The sequence below is a fragment of the Ziziphus jujuba genome, chromosome 12, assembly GCF_031755915.1.
Source record: "Ziziphus jujuba cultivar Dongzao chromosome 12, ASM3175591v1".
Classification (NCBI taxonomy): Eukaryota; Viridiplantae; Streptophyta; class Magnoliopsida; order Rosales; family Rhamnaceae; genus Ziziphus; species Ziziphus jujuba.
The window spans coordinates 14,267,874-14,281,081 of NC_083390.1; the positions used below are offsets into that span (position 1 = coordinate 14,267,874).

The 13,208-nt window shown below is 31.2% G+C and overlaps 1 protein-coding gene across 1 annotated transcript; it reads right to left on the bottom strand.

Annotated features, from left to right (window-relative positions):
* Window positions 1-7,382: 7,382 nt before the first annotated feature.
* LOC107428906 (serine/threonine-protein kinase VIK) lies at window positions 7,383-12,703 on the bottom strand. Its single transcript, XM_016039505.4, has 11 exons — window positions 12,025-12,703; window positions 11,556-11,630; window positions 11,001-11,117; window positions 9,874-9,968; window positions 9,340-9,460; window positions 9,149-9,228; window positions 8,494-8,553; window positions 8,109-8,230; window positions 7,932-8,017; window positions 7,730-7,845; window positions 7,383-7,659 (listed from the first exon to the last, which is right to left on the bottom strand). Exons 1-11 carry the CDS (start codon window positions 12,322-12,324, stop codon window positions 7,533-7,535), a joined length of 1,299 nt encoding a protein of 432 aa, XP_015894991.2. The 5' UTR covers window positions 12,325-12,703; the 3' UTR covers window positions 7,383-7,532.
* Between the last annotated feature and the right edge of the window lie 505 nt (window positions 12,704-13,208).

Below are 13,208 nucleotides of genomic sequence, written 5' to 3' on the forward strand. Positions count from 1 at the left end.
AAACATTGTATCTGAAGTGAAAAATTATTAAAATACAACTCCACAGCATATTTTTTCCTAAACCAATTCATGTCATTCTATTTAAATAAAAGAGTTTCACCACTGCTTTTGTACTCGATATACTTCAAAGCAAACACTCCATAATCACCACTAGCTTTTAAAAACATATAGGGTCAAGGAAGTAGAATAAAAAAAAAAAAAGTATGTTAAAGTATTGCAAAATGGATGCGATATATAAGAGGGCAAATAGTTTATAGATGAAATTAAAGCTTTATTAAAAGCATCTTTTTTTTTCTCCACAATATTGTTAACAAACTGAAATTCAAAGTAAAACATATTCATACTCATTGTCTTGCTAGGATGTGTTATTGATGATTGTCATGGTGAATGGATCTAAACTCGCAAGCCCCTCCGATTGTTGTCATAATATTTCTCATCCTTCAATATTAACAAGTAAGGTAGTATATACTTGATACATTTGGCATCATCAAGTTCTTTGTTTTGAGAATATTTATTTATAATATTTGAATTATACAAATCTATGTGGTATGCTTTCAAATCAATATATGCAGTAAGACACTGGAAGCCTCCATTATTGATGGGGATGTACAATTGAAATGATCAAGCAAACCTCATTGTCTACCATAATAATAATGAAATTCATATTTTGCAACATATATGTACTTACATAATCACAATTCCACCATAATATGTTGTATCTTGATGAGATCTCATATACGTAACTTAGTAGTATCGAATCATAGACGTATGTGTTAAGGAATTTTTTAAACATAAGGTAATGTTCTTTTATTGATACCTGCCAAGAAATCAAATAAATACAATAAACTTTCAAATTCAATAAAGCATATTTTCAATAATACATAGCAATGATGTAGATTTACATCATGCGCAAATGTGTAGTGATAATAACAATAAACAAAATAATGCACATGTACTTGTGTGATTATAAGCTATATTATTTATATCGAAAGTTAACCATCTAATATGAGTAAGTAAAATGTCAAAAAACAGTTTGTCCAACTGCAAATAATCGATAATCACATTTGATTCGCTTGTTATTGTTTTATAATATTCATCAAATATCCTCTCCTTGGCTAAACCAATTAGTTGTCAAAGATTCAACCTCATTTTCTTTTTGCATGGGCTGGTGTATAGTGAGATAATATGTTGTGACTATTGATAAACTCTACCAAAGCAGCTTTTATCTAGAAAATCATGTGTCAAAATCTCCAAACTCTATAAACCATCAGCCACAACAATATTCTGGTCCACATGCAGATTTTCACTTTGTGAACCATCAACCAAATCAATAATCTCCTTTTCGATATGCAGAGTTTGATATCAACCATCATATGTCACTAATGAAATGAATTATCTTCATGGGAGTCATCAAATATGACTGGATCAAATAATGTATGACATTCATCAACACCTTACTTTGTACCACAAACATTCTCCACTGGACTATGATTTATTCTTTCTTTTTGCAATCCGTTCTTTCTTTTTCACAATGGGAAGGTACAAATAGGGATGACCGTCAGACTAAAGAAGATGGTTGGCTATGGCAAAACGTTTTGTTTATCCTACATAGCACAATAGTTAATTAGTAATTTCACAAAATAAAAGGCATTGATGAATAATTATACAATTTAAGAATAATATAACCCTAAAAAATTATGTATATGCAATCACTGGTGTTATTTATGTTGAAACTAGTGTAATACGATACCTAATAAATGAGTATGTCCATGAGAGAACCAAATATCGTCCTCAAGGCAACCAGCTCTTGTTTTACTTCATCAAATTTGGCAACCACATTTTGCTTTAATTCATCTAATTTGACTCATCCAATCAATTTATTCAACATTAGTAACTGAAAACAAATAAATAATATTAATATAATACAAATGAATATAATGTAGTATAAATTTTAAAGGTAATTGCTACATAAACTTACATTATCATATGTCATCTATGTGGGAGGGTTGGATTTGGATAAGGCATTGAAATTCTCTTTAATTACAACTGCATCTTGCGTATTGACATCTACTTTAAGTGCAACTGGTTCCATAAATAGTGGTTTTCTATATTGAACTTCATGTACTTCATTTGTTGAGGTTTGCTAGTAATATATATTTGTCTCCTCTTTAGTAGCATATACCTTCTAATGCACAACATAGTACAAGAAAAAGAAAAACAGCAAAAAATAAAAAATCATATATGTCCATACTAGAACAAAAAAATGATATAACTTGAATGAAGTAACATTCAAGCTAAATTTGGTATAACTGAAATAAAATCATATAACTTAAATTTGTTACAATTTGTGGTACAACTAAATTTACTTATGTCGTTATTCGAGATAAATTAAGACTTCGCAATTTTATGCTCTGGTTGAGTTATAACATTCCATTTGATAATCCGAGAATAAATAGTGCTATGTTGTTCATTAAACTGTTTGCCACAATTAGGAATGACTTCATAATGACTTGTAAAAGATAGAATATAGGTAACCAAATTAAATTTTCAAATTACAATTAACTTTATGTGATAATACAATGTACATGAAACGCTAAAGGCAAACCCTTTAATTCATACAAGATAGATTTATTTTTAACTTCTTCTCCCCTATGATAAAATGCATTATGCAAAGATTTTACTGTCTCCTTATAACTCATAGTGCTCCAATGGTAAGGATTGAAAACATTGATTTCATTGATAATATCAACATACTTCTTGTTAATATGAACCCTTGGATCCACTCCAAGTATACCATAAATTAAGAAATAAAGTAGTGAAATCTTGACTACATCCCAATCTTTCTCAAAATATGCATATTTGAACAATCATTCCATATCGGGTGGCTTGAGGTCATTTTTTTTTTTTTTTTTAACAATCTCACATGTAAGTTAGTGGATTCAATATTTTTCACCTCAAGTTCAGTTGGAAACCAATAAAATTTTTAAACCAGTAATGAGCATAAATTCCCACCTAGTAAACGAGCTCATAATTCTCCAAAGTTGAACTCGAGAACCTTCATATCGTTACACATAATTCTTCTCCATAACACATTATGCACCAAGTGACCAAAGAATTTAAGGTTTTTCAACTCAAGTAAAGGTCTAAAGCATATTGTTCTGTACAAATTTAATTGATCAAGCATAAGTACACTCTTGATTACTATGTTTGGTTCCATTAGAGTTACAAAGGAATACATCCTAGTTTTGAATATATTAAAATTATTGGAATCTTTGAAATTACATTCCTTCCATTTAGGAGCTGCAGTGGCCTATAAAGTAATGTGCGCATAAATTGAATGGAAATCAACCATTTGTTCACACTATTTTCCACCCAAACTTAATATTAATATATTCAAACCAATCCAACATATAAGTTAAAATTATTAAATAAGTAGTATTATCGATGAAGTCTTCGGTAATCAAGCCACAACAAACTAAAGCCCTCGGTAATCATATCAGTTAAAATTATTAAATAACTGGTATTATCGATGAATCCTTCAGTAATCAAGTCACAACAAACTAAAGTTTTCAATAATCAAGCCACAACAAACTAAAAAAAAATTTCAATGGCTTATCGGCAATTTTCAAAAACCATCGAGAGAAGTTTGTTTTATAATTAACTACCATGAGTTATCGATACTCATGAATAAATAGTTTAAAACATATGATCAATAAAACTAATATAACTCACATAGAATTCATAAATACATATCAAAATCTCATAACGTTGTATATGTGTAATAAATATAGTAAAACATGCATGGGCTAAGCCTCGAACCAAACCACACATTCGACGCACCAAATTACATAAAAAAGTATCAAACTTACTAACTTAAATGGGAGAAAGGGCATTAGGACATCAGCTGGGAGTTTGGTTGGAGGAATAAGTTCAAAAGTTTGCTGACTTTTTGAGAAAGGTGGTGGCGTGCTTAAATAAAGTTTCGATTGATATCGCAGCTTAGTGCTTTCTTTTTTAAATTGGGATTGCAGCTTAATGCTTTTTTTCTAGGATTGGGATTGTAACTTAGAAGTTCACTGACATTTCAAGAAAGGTAGTGATGTGCTTTCACGACACTTCTTAGGTTACAGCTTCATACTTTTCTTCTTTGAATCGGATTGTAGGTTCTTCTTCCTTAGTACCATTTAGAGTATACTATTTAACCAATGTTACATATAGAGAAACCAAACAACAACATAATACTAGAACTTAAATATTACTGTCTCAATAACAACATAATACTAAGGACAAAAGGAGAAAAGAGATAAGTAAAAGAATTTTTTTAGAGCCTAAATATTGCACTTGGACAAATTAAGGAGATAAGTAAAAGAATTTTTTTAATTAGAGCCTAAATATTGCACTTGGAAAAATTCATATCTAACTAAAATGCTTAACAAAGAGCTTATCATAAAAAAAAATAAAAAATTTAAAAAAAAAATACTTTTAAGTAATAGAAAGTTGAAAGTAAGATTATCAAATTAAGTTGCAAAATTTCTATAAACCAAAACGTTGGTTCAATGTCATATATAGATGAACCAAACATCTAAGTGCAGTTATATCATTAAATGGAGCTCCAATGTTTAAGCAGTTGAGATTGTTGTTACATTCAGTTATCTCATCCCAGCTGCAAAAGTCATTGTACCTACTCGTATACATGTATAAAAATATATAATGTGTTTCCTAAATGATGAAATTAACACATTTTTTGAAATTCTTAATCCCCAATAAGGTACAACCTATTGCAATAAAATTAACGGCTATGATAAGAAAATTGTTAACACCCCAAGTAATTGTAAATGTAAACATTTAAAAGTATAACTTATTTATAATCTTAATATATATGCTTATGTATAAAATAAGTAGTCAACCCATATTATTGTCTCTTAATTATTTGTGAGAAAAAACTTTGAATAACATATTTTCCATGTCATGAGACTTATTCTTATATACATGCTTTTTTGAAAAGTTGAATCCAAACTTTTCATCTGATATATCAATATTCCAAACTTTCCATCTGGTATATCATATGACACAATTCCAACATAATATTCGAGTTTCTTAGCAATTCATTGCATCAAGTCTTTGACACATTTTCTTGTTTATTTGGTCTACTTCATCAATTTTCCTTCCATCATATCCATACTGCCATTATCATTGTCATGCAAATTGATGTTTTATTGTATACATGTTTTACCTTGCACAACTTTTCATTGCTCATGTGGTTCCTTGTATGCCTTTTATTTGGCTTTTATTTAATAAAAAACTTATTACTAGCTATGGCTTTTAAACATTTGTACTCTTGCAGTTTCTTTTAGGTCGGAAAAGTTGGTCAAATTTTTTTATTACGGGACACAATGCATTCTAGATCTTGTGTGGCTGATCATTAAAGGAAAGGGAAAAAAGTTTTCCAAATTCCCTAGGAATACATGCAAACCTACAATAGGTTCATTATTAAGGTCTTCGAATATATTTTCTATCAAATTGTTTAGGAAGAACCACCCTTGTACAACAGATGATGGTTCTAACATCTAGGATGCATTATATCCTACTTGTATGACATGGATTCACTAACATTTTCTCATGTTCTATGTTCTACATGGTTTGGATAGTCCTTATTATTTGGCTACACTCTTTTAATTCATTCTATATTTATCTACTATATGAAATATCTATATTGAAAATAGTTCTTATGGTTTGTCTTTTGTGATTTTTCAATCCATATTGTTTGTAAGTTAAGTTCTATTTGAGTCCACTTTCATTGTTATATGAATTTTCAACCATTTCTTATCTATATATATATATATATATATATATATGTGTGTGTGTGTGTGTGTGTGTGTGTGTGTGTATTATATCATAAAACTTTTAATCAATTATCAATCTTAGTTTGTTGTTTTAATCAATTATCAATCTTAGTTTTGTTGATTTTCCAAATGTTATTATTATCAGTATAGATATGAATATATATATATATATATATATATATATAGTCCGTCTATGGTGCGGACGGTCCTTATGCGGACCACAGTATTGGTGACAGTTTTTCATAGTATTGGTGACGATTTTCTAAAAAACCGTCGTTAATACTATGAAAAACTATCACTACTACTGCAGTCCTTATGCGGACCGTCCTCACTATAGAATTTCTATATATATATATATATATATATGTTATTATTATCAGTATATATACATATATATATAAATTTTTTCTTCCTACACATCCTGTAAAGGAAAGAAGGAATGTACTATCAATGATCAACGATTAATTTGACCAATACTTAATAGTTCAACCAAGCACATCATAAACTAATAAAATCACAAATAAGGCCACTAAGAAAATCTAGTTGTTCCCTCAGAAAAATTCTATACCAAGCATCCATAAGATGATAAGTTTGCACTGTCCTTAAGATGATAAAAATTCAAACAGAAAAATAAAAAAGACATAAATTTGAGAAAGTTTTCATAAAATTAATAGAAAAAAAGATTCCAACTTAGTTTGAATTGAAGCCTTGTAGATGCGACTGAGGTGACTAACCTACCTCCTAATAAGACAGCTAATGTCAACTGCCAATCGCTGATCTCGGAGTAGGTGAACCTGAGAGTCTCTAACAAATGGTGATGACACTTACAATGTCATTTAGACTGGGAGCGGGAGGCCTTCTTCTGCAGTTGATTGGGCTCGCTCGAGGGAAAAAGAGGAAAGGAAAGCTGACCAGGAGGTCTTAATTTTTCAACGGGGTTGTTGGTTCGCTCAAGGAAGGAAGAAAGGAAAGCGAAAACAAAATTTTTGTTTTTTTTTTTTTTTTTAATTTATTTTCAATGGAAGCAAAATGGGAACTGATGGATAGAATAAAAATTATGTTAAGCAAAGGGGTATTCATCGTTGAAGCTTGGTTTGGATGAGCAATGGACCAAATTCGCGTTGAATGGTCCCCTTATCCACAGATGAAACTGTTTTCTATGCTCGTCCAGCAAATCCATCTTTTATGAAACAACATGAACAGCTTTAATAAGGATATGAAGGCAAAATTCATTCTAACATTAGAAGTTCAGTTAAATAATCTCTCTGCATTAATTTATTTTGGACCCAAAAAAAAAAAAAGAAAATGCATACATATAAATGTTTAACTTGAATATAATTTTCTGGACAAACTGGTTATCAAAAATCAAAATACAAGACTCTAGTCTGAAAAAGAAAACAAAAACGAAAACAAAAAAGGAAAACTTAAATTTAAATAAATAAAATAAAATAAAATTGGAAAAGAAAAAAAAAAAAAAACATTACTACATTCTTAATAAGAATTTCAACAGAAAAGTTTAAAAAAAAAAAAAAAGAAAAAAAAAAAAGAAAAGAAGAAGTGATTGAATCTCTCAAGCTTTCTGAGTTTAGAATACACAATCCAATCTGCACAATTGTGTGTAAAAGCTGACTGAAGGTTATGGCAAATACATCATCTATGTAACTGATAATGTCAATGCTTTTAAGAACTTTATGCATTAAATATGTTCCAATGATGATCTGAAGGCAGATTTTCCTTTATCTTCTCAAGCCTTTTGAGAATTTCCAAGAAAGAAGGTCTTTGGTTCATGTCAGTAGCCCAACACTGCTCTGTTAACCTAAAACACGTTCAAAAAAGGTAATCAGTTTCATCCACTTATTCTAGTTATAATAATCATTCAGACTTACTCCTTCAGCTCAGTGATTAATCCTTTGGAGCGGAAAAAAGGCCTATGTCCTTCTGCCACATATTTCGCTGCCTCGTAAGGCTCATAAGTTGAAAGTGGAGGATCCCCTTCAAGCATCTGCACCAATTGAGGATTTGTATATCAGAACTAGTATATATATAATGTTCTGACCTTATTCCCAATCATTTAGCAACCAGCATTACCTCATAAAGTATCATTGCAAAGGAGAACACATCAACCTTCTTATCATATTTCCGGTGCTTAAAAACTTCAGGAGCCATATACCGGTCTTTTGTTTTGTTCCCATGCAAAAAAGGAAAGTAAGTTCTTTTGTACAATTATCTTACTATCACAATAGAAACTTTATAAGGGACACATACAACTTCCAGTCTCGCCGGTCATTTTGTACACATCATGAGAATTCTGAACTTTGATAAGCTTGCTCAGCCCAAAATCTCCTACTTTTAAATGGTCTGCACTGGAATTGACCAAAAGAACATTCCTGATACACGGATACAAATTTCATCAGGTCTAGCGAAAAGGACAATGCAAAGGTAAACTACATTTTCTCAATGAACAAAGCAAGATAAAGGGAAAGAAAATAAAATGAATAAAAATAAATAAAAATTCATGTCCTATTCAAGAAATGTCTATATGGCATACACTGCAATTATCAAATAAAAGAAAAAAAGTTGTTATAATTTTTACAAGTTACAAGAAGACAACATTACATGCCCAGCTTATCCTCACACATAACTAACTTACCTTGGTTTAAGGTCTCGGTGAATTATCACATTTGGCTCATTGTGAAGGTAAGCCATGCCTCTGGTCACATAAAATTAACAGAACTCATTAGTATAAAAACGAATTGGATGAAGGAAGCATGCTTGAATGTTAATTAAGCAAAAGGCAATGCTTTTAGAGAACCTCAATAGCTACATGCTTGGTTTTCTAACATGACTGGAAATTCATCACAAATGCAACTTAAAATACGACTGGAAATGCTTGGTTTTGTTCCAGCAACTTTAAAATAACAAGAAAACTTTATAGTTCAATAATCAAGAAAAGGCAAAGACTGTGGGATAACTACCATACAAAACAACAGAAGTGTTGATAAATAAAATTGCTCAAACCACAGTTTGCAAGTGGAGTTTTGTCTGAAATTAATAAATAGTAACAGTTCCTGATTCCTGAGAATTTAAAATAGTATGGAAGAAGGTTAGATATGTCTTGCTTCCCCAGGAAAATATTCAGGAATTCATGTAAAATTTTCTCATGAAACCTCGAGAAGAGTGCAAAAGACAAAGTTAATACAACAATGGCAAAGAAGTTACATATGCAACAATCATTATCAGCTGAGAAGGCCTTTATGGTTGTTTTTTAATAATTAGTTTGGAATGTTACAGAAACTCTAAAGTACCTAGCAATGTCCAAAGCAAAATTGACAGCTGTTGAAGGACTAAGTGAACCCTTTTCCTTGAGGTACTGATGAAGATCACCCTACAAAAGCACATTACTTAACAAACAGTACCTTGGAAATAATCTTTTAAGACAACTGTCCAGGAATTAAAGGATAAAAATAGGTCATAAATCAAATATGTCTCAATATACCCCTCGTAAATATTCTGTGATTAGCATAAGTGGCTTCTTGTCAGTTACAGCTCCTAGAAATTGAACTATGTTAGGATGACGAAGCTTCACTAGTAAATTAACTTCATGCCTGAAATCCTGACTGAATAAAAAAGACAAAGAACAGGTAAGCAATTTGCATTTTAAATTTAATAAGGACATTTGCATAGATAAATAATTCTGACTACAGCTAAAATATCATTTTTAGAGGATTGTACTATCCCACAGAATGTAATATATGAAAAGTGAAAAGTTTCTGATCTAATACACTAATTATCTTTCTATAGTTGAAAAAATGCTGCATAAATAGTATTTTGGGCTCAAACGAAAATTAAATTCATTTATCAATGTGGTCGTGTCCAAATTTTCACCTCATTGTTAATTATAATTACAAAAATTGATAAAAATAGGAACAAACTGATGCATTATTCTGCCCAGAAGAAGCTCCTATAACCTATAAGTTGTAACTACAATACGAGAAACTGTCATTTAGCAATAAATTAATATGGGGCTTACATAACCAATCTATCATCTGAAAGAGATGGAAGGATGCGTTTGACAGCTACTGGTGTTCCACGCCAATGCGCTTTTAAGATCTCACCAAAAGAGCCCTAGAAGCACCGTTTATCATGAGTGAAATCATCTTTTAAAAAAAAAAAAAATATATATATATATATATATTAAGAATACATAGCATGACCTTGTACCTAACATACCTAATAACCAAAGTAAACTATAAACAAAATAATAACATATCAACGGCACAGAACAAAGAGCGTGAGACCAAATCACAGTGAACAGTGAATGAATAAGGGGGTATATCAGCACAGAGTAAATATCAACTGCAAATTATATTCTAAATTCAGTAGTGTTGGATTAGTCATCTTAATGGAACACTTAAACTAAGTATAACTACAGAATATAGGTGGGACAGTTAAAAGAAAACCAAACAAAACATGTGAATTGTGAATTTGTGACTAGTAGCTTTGTGATTTCCAAGCACTGCAAGAGATAAAATCGTCATAATGCCAACAGACTAAAAGGTACATATCAGTTCTTCCCATAAGATAATTTTTTACTTGTCAGAGACAATTTTTGAACTCTGAACCATTGCTTCCTGATGATTATCAGATACAGCCCAAGTAACGGCAATAAAAGGTAAGAGTAGCTAAACTATTACCTCTTATGAGTTTATTACAAAAAGCACATCTAAAGACAACTAAAACCACAGCCACATATATGAACCAAGTGAGAAATTGATTACTTGCACCACATATAGTAAATTTCAGACAAATGATATCCCATATCATACTGAACTGTTCATACTAGTTTGCATAATTTTCCTCACAACCACATAAACGAACCAAGGACAAAATTGATTAATTGCAGCTCATATTGTAAATTTCGAACAAATGATATCCCGAATCATATTGAACTGTTCAGAGTAGTTTGCATAATTTTCCTCCCACCACTGACAACCACATAAATGAAAAGTAAAAAATTGATTACTTGCACCACATAATGTAAATTTCAAATAAATGATATCCCAAATAATATTGAACTTTTCGAAGAATTTTGCATAATTTTCCTTTCATAATTACATTGTTTCAAATCTCAAAATAAGTAAATAAATAAATTTGCACCTTTCCAATGATGGCTGAGTTTGAGAAATCCAGCTCGGAAGGTTCAATTTCCCAGTCACACTTATTGGGCAGTGGGGGTGGAACAGGCTTAGGTTCAAAATGACTTCCATTTTGGCCCTGCAGCATGAAAACTAGAAAAATTAATGTCCACAGAATCAAATTGGCGTACAAGAGATACCTTACATGATTAAATCACAAAACAACCCAGAAATACATTTCCACAATACAGTTTGTAGAAAGGCCATTTTCAGTGATCTAAAGTCGGGGTTAAGCACTCAATTAGCTATGGAGTTTCTTCATCTTATGCAATAAAAAAATAAAATAAAATAAACACCAAGACAATGAAATGATTAGAAAGTTACAATTATCACTCCTTAGAAGCAAAAGCCACTTATTTAACATGCAGAACCATCATGAGAAAAACATATTAAAAAATAATAATAATAATAATAATAATAAATGCAATAGTTTTGTATTTAACTACTTTTCTATCACACACACACACACACACACACACACACACACACACAACCAGAGGGAGTATAATGGACTTACATAAGACAAGCCACCATAGGACTTTAACAACTCAATCATGCTATGCTTCTTGGCTCCTTCTGCATCTGCTAGAGGCTGTCATTCACCCAAAACCTTTGGTTCAGATATTTGTCAGTACAGCAGATTGGAAAATTCCATAGGGTACGGATATCAAATCCAACAGAGTAAAACCCAGCACACTTACTGACAGGCTACGCCTTATCAAGTCATTGCATTTACAAACCTCCATAACTCATTGCGCAGAAAAAGCGAAAGATAATAATAATAATAAAAAGAGCTATACGCGAAACACCAGAACAAGACCAAGACCAAGACCAAGCATTAGCAGCGCTACTTATTAATTTCCTACTAACTCAGCCTCTTTCTTTAAACGACAACAATAAACAGAAACAAAAACTACAACCAAAACCGATGCAAATTTCAATTAAATCAGCAAAAAAAAGATTTTAAAAAAAATGCAAGAAAATACCGTGTTCTTCCATCGATCCTGAGCGTTGATATCTGCGCCATACTCGATCAAACACTTAGCAACGTCGATCCAACCGTGAAGTGAAGCAACATGAAGCGGCGTTCGCTTATCGTAGTCCCTAGCCTGGACAAGAGAGCGATCTTCCTCGAGAAGCTTACGAACTGCAGCGGCGTCGTTTTGATGGGCGTGCCAGAGTATGAGAGAAGTCCTATTCACCCTCGCTTTCTCTTTCTGTTTATCCTTGTCGGAGGAGGCCGAACAGGATGCGGATGCCGCCGATTCAGGTGCGTCGGAGCTCATCAGCAGAGTCAGATCGATCGGATCCGAAACTTTGTTTCCTTTTGGACTTTTCTGGTTGTTTTTGTTTTTGTTGTTAATATATTATTTAATTTAATCTATACAGATTACAGATAGATTTTTGTTTGGGAGGAAAGAAAAAAACGAAAAGGAAAATGTGGATCAGAGCAAGAAAATTTGTGTGGGGACTATCAGTGAGAAACTGAGAAAATAAGTGTTTTATAGCAGTCCACGCTAAATGAGGAAAAGGGGTCTAAATGTAAAAAGCTGTGGGGTTTTCGTGTCCGTTAATCGGCTTTTACTATTTCAACCAAATATGATTCTCTTTCTTCTTTTCGCTTCCCCTTTTTTGCTTTCCTTGTGCATGTGAATCATTAATCAATGGATTTCTTTTTTTTTTTTTTTTTTCTTCTTCTTCTTCTTCTTCTTCTTCTTCTTTTTTTAAATTTTTTTTTAATTTATAAAATAAAAAAGTTGTTTCTGCATAAATTACAAATTAGTCTATATATAATTTTGTTTTGACTTTTGATTCATTGAAGCATTTTTTTCTCGTCAACTATGGAATAATATCAAGTTGGCTACCATTAAAATAGTCTTTATTGCAATTTGACTAAATTGATTATTTACAATCATTTATAAACTAAAAAAGTAGAAGCTTACTACTACACCAACTTCATTTATCTTTTGATAATCGATATTTCTATAAGTTAAAAAATTGCATATGTCATAACATGTTTTAAAAGAAATTGATAAAAATAATTATAATAATATTTTGGATTATTTGCACTTTTACTCCTTTAATTTTAGAGTGCTTGAAACTCCTCTGCCTGTAATACTTTTACTCCTTTAATTTTATAGTTGTTTTTAGAGTGTTTGTAACACTTTTA

What these genes read in the sequence shown, in the direction of transcription:
- LOC107428906 (XM_016039505.4), bottom strand. Translation starts at nt 12,324, where the DNA reads ATGAGCTCCGACGCACCTGAATCGGCGGCATCCGCATCCTGTTCGGCC. An exon ending in ACTCAGCCATCATTGGAAAG is followed by an intron (nt 9,969 to 11,000) that starts GTGCAAATTTAT and finishes CGGTGCTTCTAG; the next exon opens with GGCTCTTTTGGTGAGATCTT. An exon ending in TCAGATGATAGATTGGTTAT is followed by an intron (nt 9,461 to 9,873) that starts GTAAGCCCCATA and finishes TTTTTTATTCAG; the next exon opens with TCAGGATTTCAGGCATGAAG.